This window comes from Lampetra fluviatilis, chromosome 33 (assembly GCF_964198595.1).
Source record: "Lampetra fluviatilis chromosome 33, kcLamFluv1.1, whole genome shotgun sequence".
NCBI classification, from domain to species: domain Eukaryota; kingdom Metazoa; phylum Chordata; class Hyperoartia; order Petromyzontiformes; family Petromyzontidae; genus Lampetra; species Lampetra fluviatilis.
The window spans coordinates 4,847,854-4,861,408 of NC_136307.1; the positions used below are offsets into that span (position 1 = coordinate 4,847,854).

The 13,555-nt window shown below is 49.2% G+C and overlaps 1 protein-coding gene across 4 annotated transcripts in view; it reads right to left on the reverse strand.

Annotated features, from left to right (window-relative positions):
• LOC144943952 (girdin-like) overlaps positions 1-11,076 on the reverse strand; it is a 74,217-nt gene extending 63,141 nt beyond the window's left edge. For all 4 annotated transcript variants that reach the window (XM_078871857.1, XM_078871859.1, XM_078871856.1 and 1 more), the window contains exons 1-2: positions 10,503-11,076; positions 7,304-7,404 (exon numbers count right to left, since the gene is read on the reverse strand). In XM_078871857.1, the coding sequence (XP_078727983.1) occupies positions 7,304-7,404; positions 10,503-10,565 (164 nt within the window). In that variant the 5' untranslated portion in view covers positions 10,566-11,076. The remainder of the gene's footprint in view (positions 1-7,303; positions 7,405-10,502) is intronic.
• Between the last annotated feature and the right edge of the window lie 2,479 nt (positions 11,077-13,555).

Sequence of the window (13,555 nt, forward strand, 5' to 3'; positions counted from 1 at the left end):
TTGGGAGGAGCGGTTTCTGTTTTGTATGCGCAAGGAAACTGAAGAAACCCAAAAAAGATCCACACAAGTGAGGTGATGATACTCATGAGTCCACACAGATGGGTTTATAACAAAGCCACTTGCTGTACTGAAATCTCATAGCCACTAAGTCGATACACATACATCTATATGCCATTTACTTGTGCTCAAAAACCTCGCCGAATTTCCAGACTTTTCCAGCAGGGTCCTGCATGGCCACGTGTTTGGGCTATTCCATTAATGAGTGTTTTGCACGTGTGTTGTATGTATGCAAGTATGTTGAACTTATTTCGCACCGTACGTAGCCAACTGCTAAATCGCAGCGTAAAAGTGAATCTTGGCAAAACCATTGTCCTGCCAGAATTTTTCCCGACACAGTAGCGACTCGTATGTTTATATTCTGCGTGTACACTAGGGGCTCTACCGTACACCATCATCGTAAAACGAGAATAGATTTAGAAAAATTTGATCGTGACCCCGAATCGCGACGGGGCGAATCGTTGCACCCCTAGTAACATTGTACAATGAATAACATGTGACGTGTACGTATATACGTTGCATTTCTTTCGCACCATACGTAACCAACCGTGCTAATCGGAGGTGCTAATCGGAGGTGCGGGGGGGGGAAGGACAACAAACGAAACACAAAATGCAGTTCCAAAGAAATGAGTTTTCAATATAGATTTAAAAGTGCATAGGTCCAGTGACTTTCTAATATCGGAAGGAGAACCTGGAGAAAAGTCCGACAAGAAGGGGCGATAAAAATGCATTCACTGGCAGTTGCGCACACACTTTGGAACGTTACGACATCCAAATTCTCGGCAGCCGCCACGGCTGTAATTTATCATTTTCACCAAAAAAATTCCAGTGGGCCAACGACCGTTCTTCGTTTTCAAACTCTCTCTAATGTGCAACAGAAGTAGATGGGGACGTCCGCCAGTAACAACCGAGTCACTGGAGGAAACTGGCCTGTTAATGGATAAGTCATCATCATCGCAATCCATGGGCAGATAGCCCGTAGGTGTACGCTGCACATTTTCTTATTTGTTTCCACTCCCTTGTGCCAATATGATTAAGTAATGGCTAAGTGGCATGTCTATTCCAGTGGCCTAGGGGCAGGCTTGCACAGCAATGGAATGCCCGTTGGAGAAAGTATAGCAAGTAGGTTTAAGCTGCTGCACAACTCTCCGATGTGTATTTGGGCTGTGCCGCACGTTGTTTGGCAACAGTGTCCCGCGGTTTCGCTCCACACATTTCAGTTACCGAAGGAGTTCTCAGGACGCGGAGCGAAACGTGTCGTTCCAAACAACACGCGGTGAGAGAGCCAGAGCGCACAACGGCAGAAACCTACGTGGTAAATGTATGCCTTCTTCGTGCAGAGTTAGCATTTTCTCCTTTCGTATAATAAAAAATACTCTAATTGCAATCGGCCACGCATCCCAAAAGCGGGACCCTCCTGAGTAAGTATCTTGAGGCTCAGTGAGGCCTTCCTGGTTAAACAGAGGCAGTATTATAATTGTTGTGACAAAGTCACCAAACATGCATTGATCTAAGTGCTATCCAGTTAAAAAAACATACAACAGTGCCACTACTGAAATTGTAGACGCCTCCAGAACCTCGGTCCCGTAGAGTGTAAGGCGATGACTTCACATCCTTGAATAATTTAATTAACGCCCGTTTTTCCTTTCACGCCGTTTTCAATGCAGATTGCTACAGTGGGTCTGATCGTCTTACAACCGAAGGAATTGTTAAACATTACGGACATTTTATGAAGGTGTACACAGGGCACTTTTACTCCAAGCCCACCCACCCCCCCAAACCTCTCCTAAGCAAGAGCAGATTAAAATGTTGATCCCCAGATAATGAGCTTCATCAACTTTTCGTGATTTTAGAAGAGGGCACATTAGGCTTCACCTTCTTTCTCCTCCGGTACAACATCTAATGTTTTTTATGTAACGCATTCTCAAAGGTGAACCGGGCAAGCGGTGATGCAGTCGTGAGCGAGCTCGCGTTCGGAACATGACGACCTGAGTTTGATTCCCGGCCACAGCTATAGAACGTCAGTGGTGAGTGATATCCGAACCGGTCCATGGCGCTAAATTTTTCACCGGCTCGTTCTGACCGGTGCAGTGAAATATGGGTAAACAGTGTTGAAACAACCCTCACGACCAACACAGCATGGGGATGGCTTCATCCGGTGGCTGTAAATTAATTTCCATTGTTATTATTATAGTTGTTGTTATGATGGACCACACGATCGATGTTAAACTCATCAGTAATGACCCTCCGAGACTAACGACACGGCATCGTCGTGCGGCGGGTCACGGGTAAAACGGGCGATCGTGCGGGCGAGAGTGCACGAGGCCGCGAGCAACGTGATATCTCCGGCCCTGCCGTGGCCCAAAAACACAAGACAAAGGGCACCACCAGGCCCACTGAGCCCAGCTCCCCGAGCCATCTGCTGATCGCGTATGGCCCGAGGATTGGCTTACATCCCGGGCGCTCGCCAAACGAAAACAAACCGACGGCACCGACTCCGCGCTTTTGCAGACGGCGGCGGAAAATGTTATAAGGGGGGCGGCGGAAACGATTTATACAAGACCCCCACCGCCCCCGCCCCTTGCCGGCATGCACGTAAAGCTGCAGAAGATTACATCCCGATTTTTCTCTGATAATTATTTTTGCAGAACCTCTCCACCACCTCTTCCCCCCGCCACCTGCCCGCCCGCCAAACTCGGCATGCTTTGCGGCGTGCGCCACGGCGACAACCCAATGGTTGTTACGCGGGGGGGGGGAGGGCGTTTTTCCTGGTACTTGCTACGTACCGTACATGACAGAAGACAAGATAGGAGAGCGTGGCGGGCTGTCAAAACCCACCCCAAGCGGTACCGACAGGAGTGAAATACTGCATCTGCTCGGGCCCGTGGACCACCAGCAGGGGATTGACTAAACAGCTGTATCTACACACACACATTTATAAATTATTTACCCACCGCTCTATACCACGGCTGTGGCTAGCATGAGTCACCACCATTGCGCTATTAGCTGCCATACACCTGCGACCCCGTTTGTGGATGTGCGCACTGCACAAGCCGGATGATGTCACAGCCAGCGCTTGCTGCCACAAAAACGGCTCTCGCCCCACCTCCGCCACTGCGGACCGGCCTCGGCCGCGTGCCAAGTGCGTTCACCTGGCAGGCCGCCCCCTCCCTGCCCCCACCTCACTCCCATTATCATCCGTCAGCTTTTCCTGTGCTGCCTGTCAGCTGATAAAAAAACCCCCACCACCACCACCCCGCGGGTTTGCAAACGGTACCCCGGCAGAGTTATCGAGCCTTTCTAATGCATCACGTCTTGATACGACGTTCAAAACGTGTACGGACGGCCATGCATCACTCTTCACACAAACGCTGTGCCTATAAAACACAAAGCGGTGCACGTTTACGACTTACGATAAGTAACACGGCTTGCGGCTTCCAGGATGGGATGTGAAAATAAAGGCAATTTTGCTCAGTTTTTTGGTCGGCCAGCATTCGCGGGGATAATGCTGACTCGCATACCCGGTTATGTGCAGTACTTATGGATGTAACTACCCCACGATTTAGCCGTCACATTTTATCCTCACTATTTACGACACGTGCAATGAATCACCGCATGTATAAATAACAATTATATACCCGTACTGTGTCTTCACAGTTTTTATACCTCAATACGTTCTGAATATTTATATCAGTAATAGTGGACGGAGGTGATGCAGTGGTGAGCGCTCTGAGCACACGGCAACTTGAGTTCGATTCCCAGCCACAACTCACCACGTCGGTTAGGAGCGATATCTGAACCGTACGGGCACTAACCCACACCGATCGGTGCAGTGAAATATGGTCACACAACTCCCATAGTCAAACACAACATGGGGAGGCTTTCGTCTAAGCATTTGAATGACAAAAGGTTTTAAGTCATCGTTATTATATATTTAGAACACAGATTCAATCGACGCATAACACTGGAGACACATGACTAGAGATTGTATATAGTCATAACACTACATTTGATAAGATGCATTTTTTGACTCGCACCACTTGTAAATCCTGGACGTTCGTATCACGGTAAATTCTGTAGGCTCCATACCACAGTAGATTATACATGCAACTACAAGGGCAAAAAAAATCTATTTGCAAATCTAATCACGACCCCCCCCCCACCCACAAATTTGTGACAATTCAGAGCATCACAGCAAACACCTATCTGTACTGTACGTGGCAGTCCGTCCATATTCTGCACAAACACAATTAGTTCACCTGATTAAAACCAGGTGAGAGCCCCCTACAAAAGTGAAAAGGTATAAAACACGAGGTACGTATGTTGAACTTAATTCCTGCCGTACGTAGCTAACCTTGCTAATCGGAGGGTGCAGGGGAACGACAACAAACTAAACACACAAAAAAACAGGAATGAGGTGCAACAATGCACGAGGCGTTACACACAGTAAATTCTTATTCTAAGCCAAAACGTGTCATTATTGCCTGGGGTCGGCTGCTCACATGTTCTCTCTCCACGTACAGTATTCACATTGGGTGCCTCTACTCTGGTCGGCATCCACTGATCCTGACATCTCTTTCCACCGCATCCTCCCTTCCTTCCACCTCTCCCCCTCACTCTCTCCCTCCTCCTTCTGTCCCTGTAAACCGGTGACATCTCTCAAGAAAGGAAGGCCGTGAAAATAGCTGAAAACCGAGGGCAAAACGGGCGTTTACTCTTCTCTTCACGTGCTACCTTGCCTGTAAAAGCGGCATCACCGCCAGGTGTCGGCGGCAGCAGCCGCACCTTTTCGGTGGCTGTGGGCAGAGCAACTCACTGCTGCCACTTCCTCCACCGGCCAGGAGTCAGTGGTGAGGAGCGAAGCAGCTCAATAAATGTTTTGTTACGGCAGGGCATTGTGTATCTAACTGTAACGACACCGCCTTCATTTACGTTTGATGGTTGACCCGTGTTTTACCCACTGCCGGATAAATCCCTCCATCAAGTCGTGAATATAGTTGAAACCGAGGGCAAAACGGGCATATACACTTGTCTCTTTATGTGCTCGCTTGGCTGTAAAAGCGGCATCACCGCGAGCTGTCGGCGGCAGCAGCCGCACCTTTTCGGCGGCTGTAGCCACAGCCACTCACTGCTGTTACGACAGGGCATTGTGTATCTCACTGCAACAACAAAACTGCCTTCATTTACGTAACATGGTAAACCCGTGTTTTGCAAATGCAAGGTATTTCTTTAAAGGAAACAATAATTCACGATCGCCGTCAAATCGTGGTCTACCCACTGATGGATGAATGCCTCCCCCCAACGCCGTCACGATCGATTTCTCTCCTCCTGCACCTCATATGATCCCTGTCGATCCATTTCCACGGTGACCATCTTCTCAGGTGTGTTCCTTCTTTCACCGGTCTCATCCATCAGCCATCATCCCCCCCCCCCCTTGTTGCGATGTGTTCCATGCGAGCCAATTTTCCAAAAGAGTCATCACAATGAGTTGTCTAGTCTGCTGATCCATGAGTTCCTCTTTCTGCTTCTAAATATAATTCCAATCGTGCGTTTCTCCATGCTGTTTTGAACAACTTTCAGTTGTTCCATTTTTTTTTGCCAGTGGGTTAATCAGTATAATGACAGACACCCATGAAGTTGACACTTGCCAACCAACTCAATGGGCGTTTTTTGTTGTTGCTAACTTTACACGTGTGCACTTCTAAATTGTGACAGGGCGTGGGGTGCAGAGCGTCTTCTGTTGGTTACATTCTAGGCACGCATCGATTAGTTGATTCATCGCTTAGAATCGATCCTCTACACTCGCGACACTTGCATCCAATCACGCTCCTGACGAACAATCGTTTGCAATTCGTACGCATTGTAGGTCAATGGGGTCGCGTGACCCCTGCGGCCACGAGAGATTCTACATGCACGGCAATAGCAGCAACGGCGGCCACAACAACGTAAAATAATCACAATTGATCTCTGGATTGAATCGTCAACCTGAATTGTGATAATCACTATCATCAAATCGTGATGGGAGCAAACAATTACACAACTATTACATACGCAGGGATTCATGGCCGGCATGCGCTGGACGGATCACATGAGACTGCCCGAGGGACGGTCAACAGCCAAAATGAGCTTTGCATAAACTACTGAGCACAGCGCCACGTCAAACCGTACAGCGCAATTGACTCAGCGACTTCCAGCCTGTTCCTCAATCATGTGTCTTTGAATGAGACGATGACTATGATGACGGTAATGAGCTCTATTTAACCAAACAGAAACCCATAAAGATACACATTTATTTTGTGACTGCACTGTACGTGTTTGCATGAGTGATTATAAACTCATAACACAACACTGAAAGCGGTTTAGGGCATCGTCTGTGCTCCCCGCCTTCAACAACCCTGCGCTGATTAGCGTGGTGGAATATGCTCAAATAACTCCTGTGAACCGCACGGCATGGGAAGGCTCCAATCCAATGTTGCTCTTCATTTCATCTCGAGGGGAATAAACCATCAAGCAAACTCCGGTCATCCTCAGTGGCTTTTGGCCAACCATTGCGCGCTTTCAGATGCGCTTCTGCGGCCGTCTGGAATGCTCTTCCTTCCGATATTAGGAAGCCATTGGAGCTATGCACTTTTAAATCTAGTTTGAAAACTCATTTCTTGAGAACTACTTTTTGTGTTTAGTTTGTTGTCCTTCCCCCCACACCTCGGATTAGCATGGTTGGTTACGTAGGATGCGAAAGAAATTCAACATATATATGTATACGTAACATGCTATTCATTGTGCAATGTTACGAGGGGTGCAACGATTCTCTCCGTCGTGATTCAGGGTCACGATTCAATTGAAAAAAATCTATTCTCGTTTTACGATGATGGTGTACGGTAGTGTACACGAAGAATATAAACATACGAGCAGCTACTGTGTCGGGAAACATTCTGGCTGGACAATGATTTTGCCAGGATTCACTTTTACGCTGCGGCTCCATCCCTCCTGGCCGAACGGGGTCTGGAGACGACTAATAAAACGAGTTGCCCTGGTGCGGCCATTAAGAGCTGTTAAGTACATCTTTACGGCCAGCGGGGCCATCTCGCCAACCACCCCCACCCCTCCGCCCTCCCGCCAGCACAGGGGTCCATGCAGTGCCCCCTTGGTGGTGACCTCTGACCCCGGCAACGGCCGTTGCCAACACAATTGGCTGCCCGCCGCCTCTCTCGCCTCCAGCACGGTGGGGGGGGGGGATGAGACTCACATTTGCTGCATGATGTCGTTGAGGAACACGCCATCCACCAGCTTGGTGTACTCCGTCAACGTGTCCTCCTCCTCCTCGTTTTTTGGGGAGAACGTCCTGACCTGGTTCCCATTAAAAACAGTGGTGGCGAAAGGGACAGAACAAAAAAGGATCCGTTAGGAGGCGTAGTGCCGCACCGCGGCTGCTGTTGCCGGCGTGTAGGGTTTTACGAATAGGGGCAGGGTTATCCATTGTATCTGTACACCGCACCAGTGTCTATGCAAGCCTCGATTGAATACCATGAAAGCGATGAGCTCCCTGTCTGTCTTGCAGAGGAGAGCGGAGCTAGGAGATTTAATAAGTGCATTGGTGGACAGACGTGTTAGACCCTTGGAAATATAATGTTTTTCGCTGTCATTTTTGCACGTGTTATTTGAGTGGTGTATCTGTAAATGGATCGCTCCGTGCATTGCCAAGCCCACTTCCGTGTAATATAACAGGGCTCTAAAAATGCGTTTACCTGCATTTTACGAGACGCAACGTGTGCGTCCGTAGCGACTGATATGATATACGGCTGTGTGATATAGCAACTAATGCGTGACATTACGTACCAAGTATATTAAGAGATGTATATTCAAGTACATTTCCACACGCAACATTTGTATGGAATAAATAGGCAGGGGTGGGGGAGGCACAGTGGTCAACACACTCCACCGCCCCGCACGCGGTCATCTCGGTTTGATTCTCGGCGACGGTCAACATCAGTGGCGAGTGATTTCTGAACTGGTCAAACATCAACGACCCATACAGTGGGATGGAGGGCTTCAATCCAATCGTGAATTGACAAAGGGATCTGTACCTTCAATTTTATTTCCACACACATACATCGATTATGAAAAAAAACGTGTGTGCAGTGTAAGGCATTCAATTAAATATATACACTATATACGATTATCACGGTTGGCTACGTACGGTGCGAAAGAAGTGCAACATGCATATGCACAATGCATCACATTCGTGCTCTGAACCAAGCCAACCCCTGTTCGAGTCCTGGCTACGGCTAACACCAGTGGCGAGAAGTAATATCTGATCTGGTCTTCTTGGTTCTTTCGGTAAAGTCACGTAGAAGGGAAATAATAAAAGAAAAAAAATGAAACATTAAATATTTATATTTATTTTTGAGATTTTTTATTTTTTATTTTATGTTTCATTTTTCTTATTTTCTTATTTCCCTTCTACGTGACTTTACCGAAAGAACCAAGAAGATGAATCCCTGCAGTCACGAAAGTTTTAAATCGAAATCTCATCTGATCTTTGCCCCCAAACCTCCCGTGCCACTATCAATAAACAGCACTGGCCAAGCGTGGGGAAGTATGGTCATGTAACCCCCTCCCCCCCATGGACTGCCACAGTGTGAAGATGCCTTCGACCAGCAGTAGATTGTCTTGAACGTGAATGTTATTCCACGCTTTATGTATACGTTAGGGGCGCTGTGTATACGGCAGAGGGTGTGTCAAGGTGTGTGTACAGCTGAGTGTGCACGCAAGGTTTGTGTCCATAGCAACGTGATCCAAGCACAGAGCTCCTGTACATCATCCAGAAACAGTGTGTAACACAGTACGACAGATTTATGACATACATATATTTTTTTTTATATTATTCGAATTACAATATATTGTACCGAATAATTGTTGTTTTCGTGCTTAAATGTGAATTCAACTGTATATTTCGTGATAGTGTATACGGGCAAGCCATTTGTGCAAATATTGGGTTCATACACAGATTATAAAATGCAGTACTTATGCATACTGTGTGTATGTAAAAGCGTATAGGGGAAATGTATATTGCAGAGTACTGTACACGTTGAATGTAATTACAAATAAACAGCGTCTTGTTGTATTGTGCATTATACACTTTACTTTGCGGATTTCTCTTCCGTTCCGGTTTTATTTGTGAAGGGCCACGTGTCTGAGACCCGTGTCATCGTCACACGCTGTTGACACTAAATAAAGACTCGAAAAACTAAACCACGACCCACCACCACCACCACACGTTCGTCAACACCACCACGATGTGGTCGCACGCGATCGCTCGTCTTTATAGAACACACGAAGAGCGGGAGGGTGTGGGGGCATTGCCTGAAACGTCGGCTATTGTTATTGCATGGCAGCTGCAACACGTTTGACACGTGCGCACCGTACTGTACAAGCCAATCCACTGCTGGATGATCGCCACTCTTGAGTCTGTACATACTGGGTACAGTATTCGGTTTTGGGTGACAGTTGTATAAATGATGACACGTTTACAAATGATCATTGCGTTTAGTGCACTGCGGTCAAATCATCTAAAGTGCGATCATTTACTTTAAATCGCGATATAGAATCGTCACGATGGTCATGAAAAGATGTGTGAGTTCATCTTCTTGGTTCTTTCGGTAAAATCACGTAGAAGGGAAATAATAAAATAATAAAAATAAAACAATAAAATTCTCACGACGTTTCGTTGTACACGTGCTATGTACTGTACCGTGTACTGTATGTGTACTGTACAGTTGACGTAGTCATAGCAACGGCTCGTACACAACACCACGACATCGCACGATGTTGTGCATTACATTGGTGCATACACGATGATGATTATTATTACCACCACGCGTGATTATTATTAATTGATTACGACTACGACTGTGTCGATGCGGTGTACGGCGTATCCATGGCAACTGATGCACGGCACATCACTTTACGTAGCCTGACGGCTGCCACCTTGTCAAACATCACTACACAACCATGTGTACATACACGGTGGTTATAACCCATGGTTTGTTCGCAATATATTGTTTATAATGCGCGGTGCAACGCGTCCCTGGCAACTGATGCACGACAGCGCAGCGCTCCGTACGAATCGTCACTCTACGATGCATTTTTCGCACATTATAAAACATTAAAATAGAAAGAATATATATGTACACACGACTGTTAAAACTTCGATTGTTAACACGACTCTACGGTGTAGAGAGAGCAGGACACGCGTCCATGGCAAGTCTATGCCCGGCACAGTCCTCTACTCCACACGCGCACTACAATAGCATTGACGATTGTATCGTGAAAACATCACCGCGTTAAACCCACGTGCTCCACGTCTTAACCATACATGGGGTACAATTATAAACGTGTGATGGTGAAGTTAAATGCTGCCACGAACCACCACCACTACTACTCACCCATGTGGCAAGCGGCGTGCCCATGAATTCCTCCATTGCAGAGATTCCACCCTCGGCCTGCATCGCTCCCTCTCTCTCTTCCTCTTCTCTTCCAACAACAAACTACCAAATATCACTCATCACCACCAACGTCATCTTCACCAGCACATCTTAAACCACCGTCCGACCGAGGCTCTTGACACCGCGGCCGTTAACGAGCCGAGCGCGGAGGGCACCGTTAGGTGCACAATGGGGGGCGGAGAGGGCCCAGGGCGAGCGGTTCGCTATTCAAATTCACATTTGAATCACTCGTCTCGCTCTCGCTAACATCGAATCGAATGAGAAAACGCGCGGATCACCACCCACCAACCCACCGGCGCGACTACCCAGCCTGCCCGCCTTCGTGGGCGAGGTCGTCACCGCCACCGCCGAATGCGGGAGAACGAGCGATTTATTTAGGTTAAGTTATCGACGAGACTTAGGTGGGAGGGAGGGGGTGAGAGGCGACAAGAAGAAGAACAAAACCAAACCACACCAGCAGCCCGCGGGCGAGTTGCTTAGGCGCGGAGGCACCGCTGGTGTGGGAGAGGGCGGAGCGGGGACCCCGTGGGTGGGAAGCTCCCGGGGGCGTGACGCCGGAGATGATTGACGTGGCCCGTTGGTATAAGACCCGCCCACCACCATCCCCCCCCCCACCACCATCCCCCCCCATCACCACCCCCCCCATCACCCCCCCCCCCATCACCCCCCCCCCCCATCACCATCCCCCCCACCACCATCCCCCCCCGCGCCCCCCACCACCACCCCCCACCTACCACCACCCCCTACCCACCACCACCACCCCCCACCACCATCCCCCCCCTGCCCCCCCACCTCCCACCCACCACCCACCCACCACCACCATCCCCCCCACCACCATCCCCCCCCGCCCCCCCACCTCCCACCCACCACCCACCCACCCATCCACCCATCCACCACCCCCCCCCATCTCCCACCCACCACCCACCACCACCCCCACCCACCTCGCTGATGGTAATATGAATACTATATGGGCCATATAAGTGTGTTTAAATATACGGTATCGTAGACTTGCCGGTGACTGGTAACCCATAAACCTGTCAACCCACACGGTTTTTAACCCGTATTCTTGTGCAGTGAGCGGCTTCCGAGACACGTCGTGTAGAAGGCTTCTTATACTGGTAGGAACCTCCTGGTTACACCAGCCCACAGAGGATTATTGTGTCCGTTCGTCGTGCATCCAAAAATGGGAGGGGTGGGGCTGGGTGGAGAGGGGAGGGTGGGAGGGGCTGGGTGGGGAGGGGAGGGTGGGGAGGGGCTGGGTGGGGGTGGAAGGGGTGGGGCTGGGTGGGGAGGGGCTGGTCACCCCGTGGAGCCCTTATAAAACTCAACGTTTAACCTACGCACGCCGGCTTGTGCCCGCCCTCACAGTCGGCCATATTTGCGGGAATACACCACGCCGCCGTTGACCCTGGCCATTGACCGAGCAACCCAACGTTACTAGCAGCTCTCTTTGCAGAAATGTGTTTTATTAGGAACACACTGGGCCATACATTTACGTAACGCAGCTACATATCGCCGACCCTATCACACAACCACATCGTCGGCGTCCAACTACGCAGCTGTCCGATTAGCGCAGCGACGGCGACAATGAGAGCCTTGCAGAAGATCGGCTACGTGGTCGGACGACGAAGAGAGATGATGGCTAGCATCGACGCAGCCAGGACCCAGGACCCGCAACAGCACCGAACCTCTCTGGTTCGGTCCCCCTTATATCTGCCCCAGCGCGGCCAAGCCCCACCTCCGGCCACGCCCCCTTCCAGAACCTTTAAGCAGGTTCCCGGAGCTTCGACTGACTCCGCCTTTCACCTTGACCCCAGGTACGCCCCCCTCATAATTAGGCATTATGTCATATACCCATAACCGCGATTACCCCTTCAGACCGACAGGTGGCACCCTGTCATTACACTTGTAGAGAAATTTACTTTTACAGCCGTTTTAATACGGGCATGAATAATGGGTCTATTTGTTTTCATTTTTCCCTTGTGATGGGGACTTGGTAGGATGCAAATTGAGATTTATAAGGGCACGGGGTGACCAATAAGGTCTGAATTTGTTTGTAATAAGGTAGGGCACTGATAAGGGGTTGACAGCAGTGTCAAGATTGGCCTCTATATTGAGGAGTCTTGTGAAGGACGCTACTACAACTGGGCAGTTGGAAGGCAGTCGCCCTCCAACAACAACAACGCTCACAACGACGAGCGGAGCGCAGGGCGGATAAAATACAGCAAAGTTGGCACAGTAGGAGGGGTTACAGCTGGTCGCATCTGTCAGTCATCTCGATCGGTCAACCCATGGCGCCTGCTGGGTCTCCGTCCCGTGACCCCCTTGCCTGCAGCGAGACTTCGACACTTCACGTGGCCTCGAAGTGCACATGGCCTGGCACCACAGGCGTCACCGTGACTTCGTGGCGAATGGCGGGTATTGGTGTTGTTACTGGATTCAGTAGCGTGACTAACGTGGGGCAGGCAAGGGGGTGCCTTGCCCTCCCTCCCCTTCCGTGGCCAAAGCTACGAGCTGGGGCCCCCCTTTTACAACCACCATGATATTAGTTTTCAACAACAGCGTAAAAGAACAACAACAATGATTTAAAATGCGGTTTGCAATGTTCGAGACCGTGAGCGTAACGACGTGATTAGCCAAGAGGAGTCCACGATGTTGTAATAAAGCCTCTAGGTGCCACCGTGCGAGACAAATCAAATTTTGGGGGGCACTTGACCGATTGACCCCCCCCCCCGCCCTGAGCTGCTAACGTCTTTACTCGGGCCACTGACTCTACGTGTTATTTTATTTGTTACACGGATGATCCCGTTTAGCCAGTTGCCCGGTTATTTTTACAAGGGAGAATCCGTGGTGCGGTGAGTATAACAACAACAAAACAAAGACAACAAAAAAAGTAAATATTGCAGAGAACGAGGATATAATTCCATTCAAGAATATTGCACAATCCCTGCAGTCACGAAAGCTTTAAATCGAAAAATAGTGCACAACTCAGC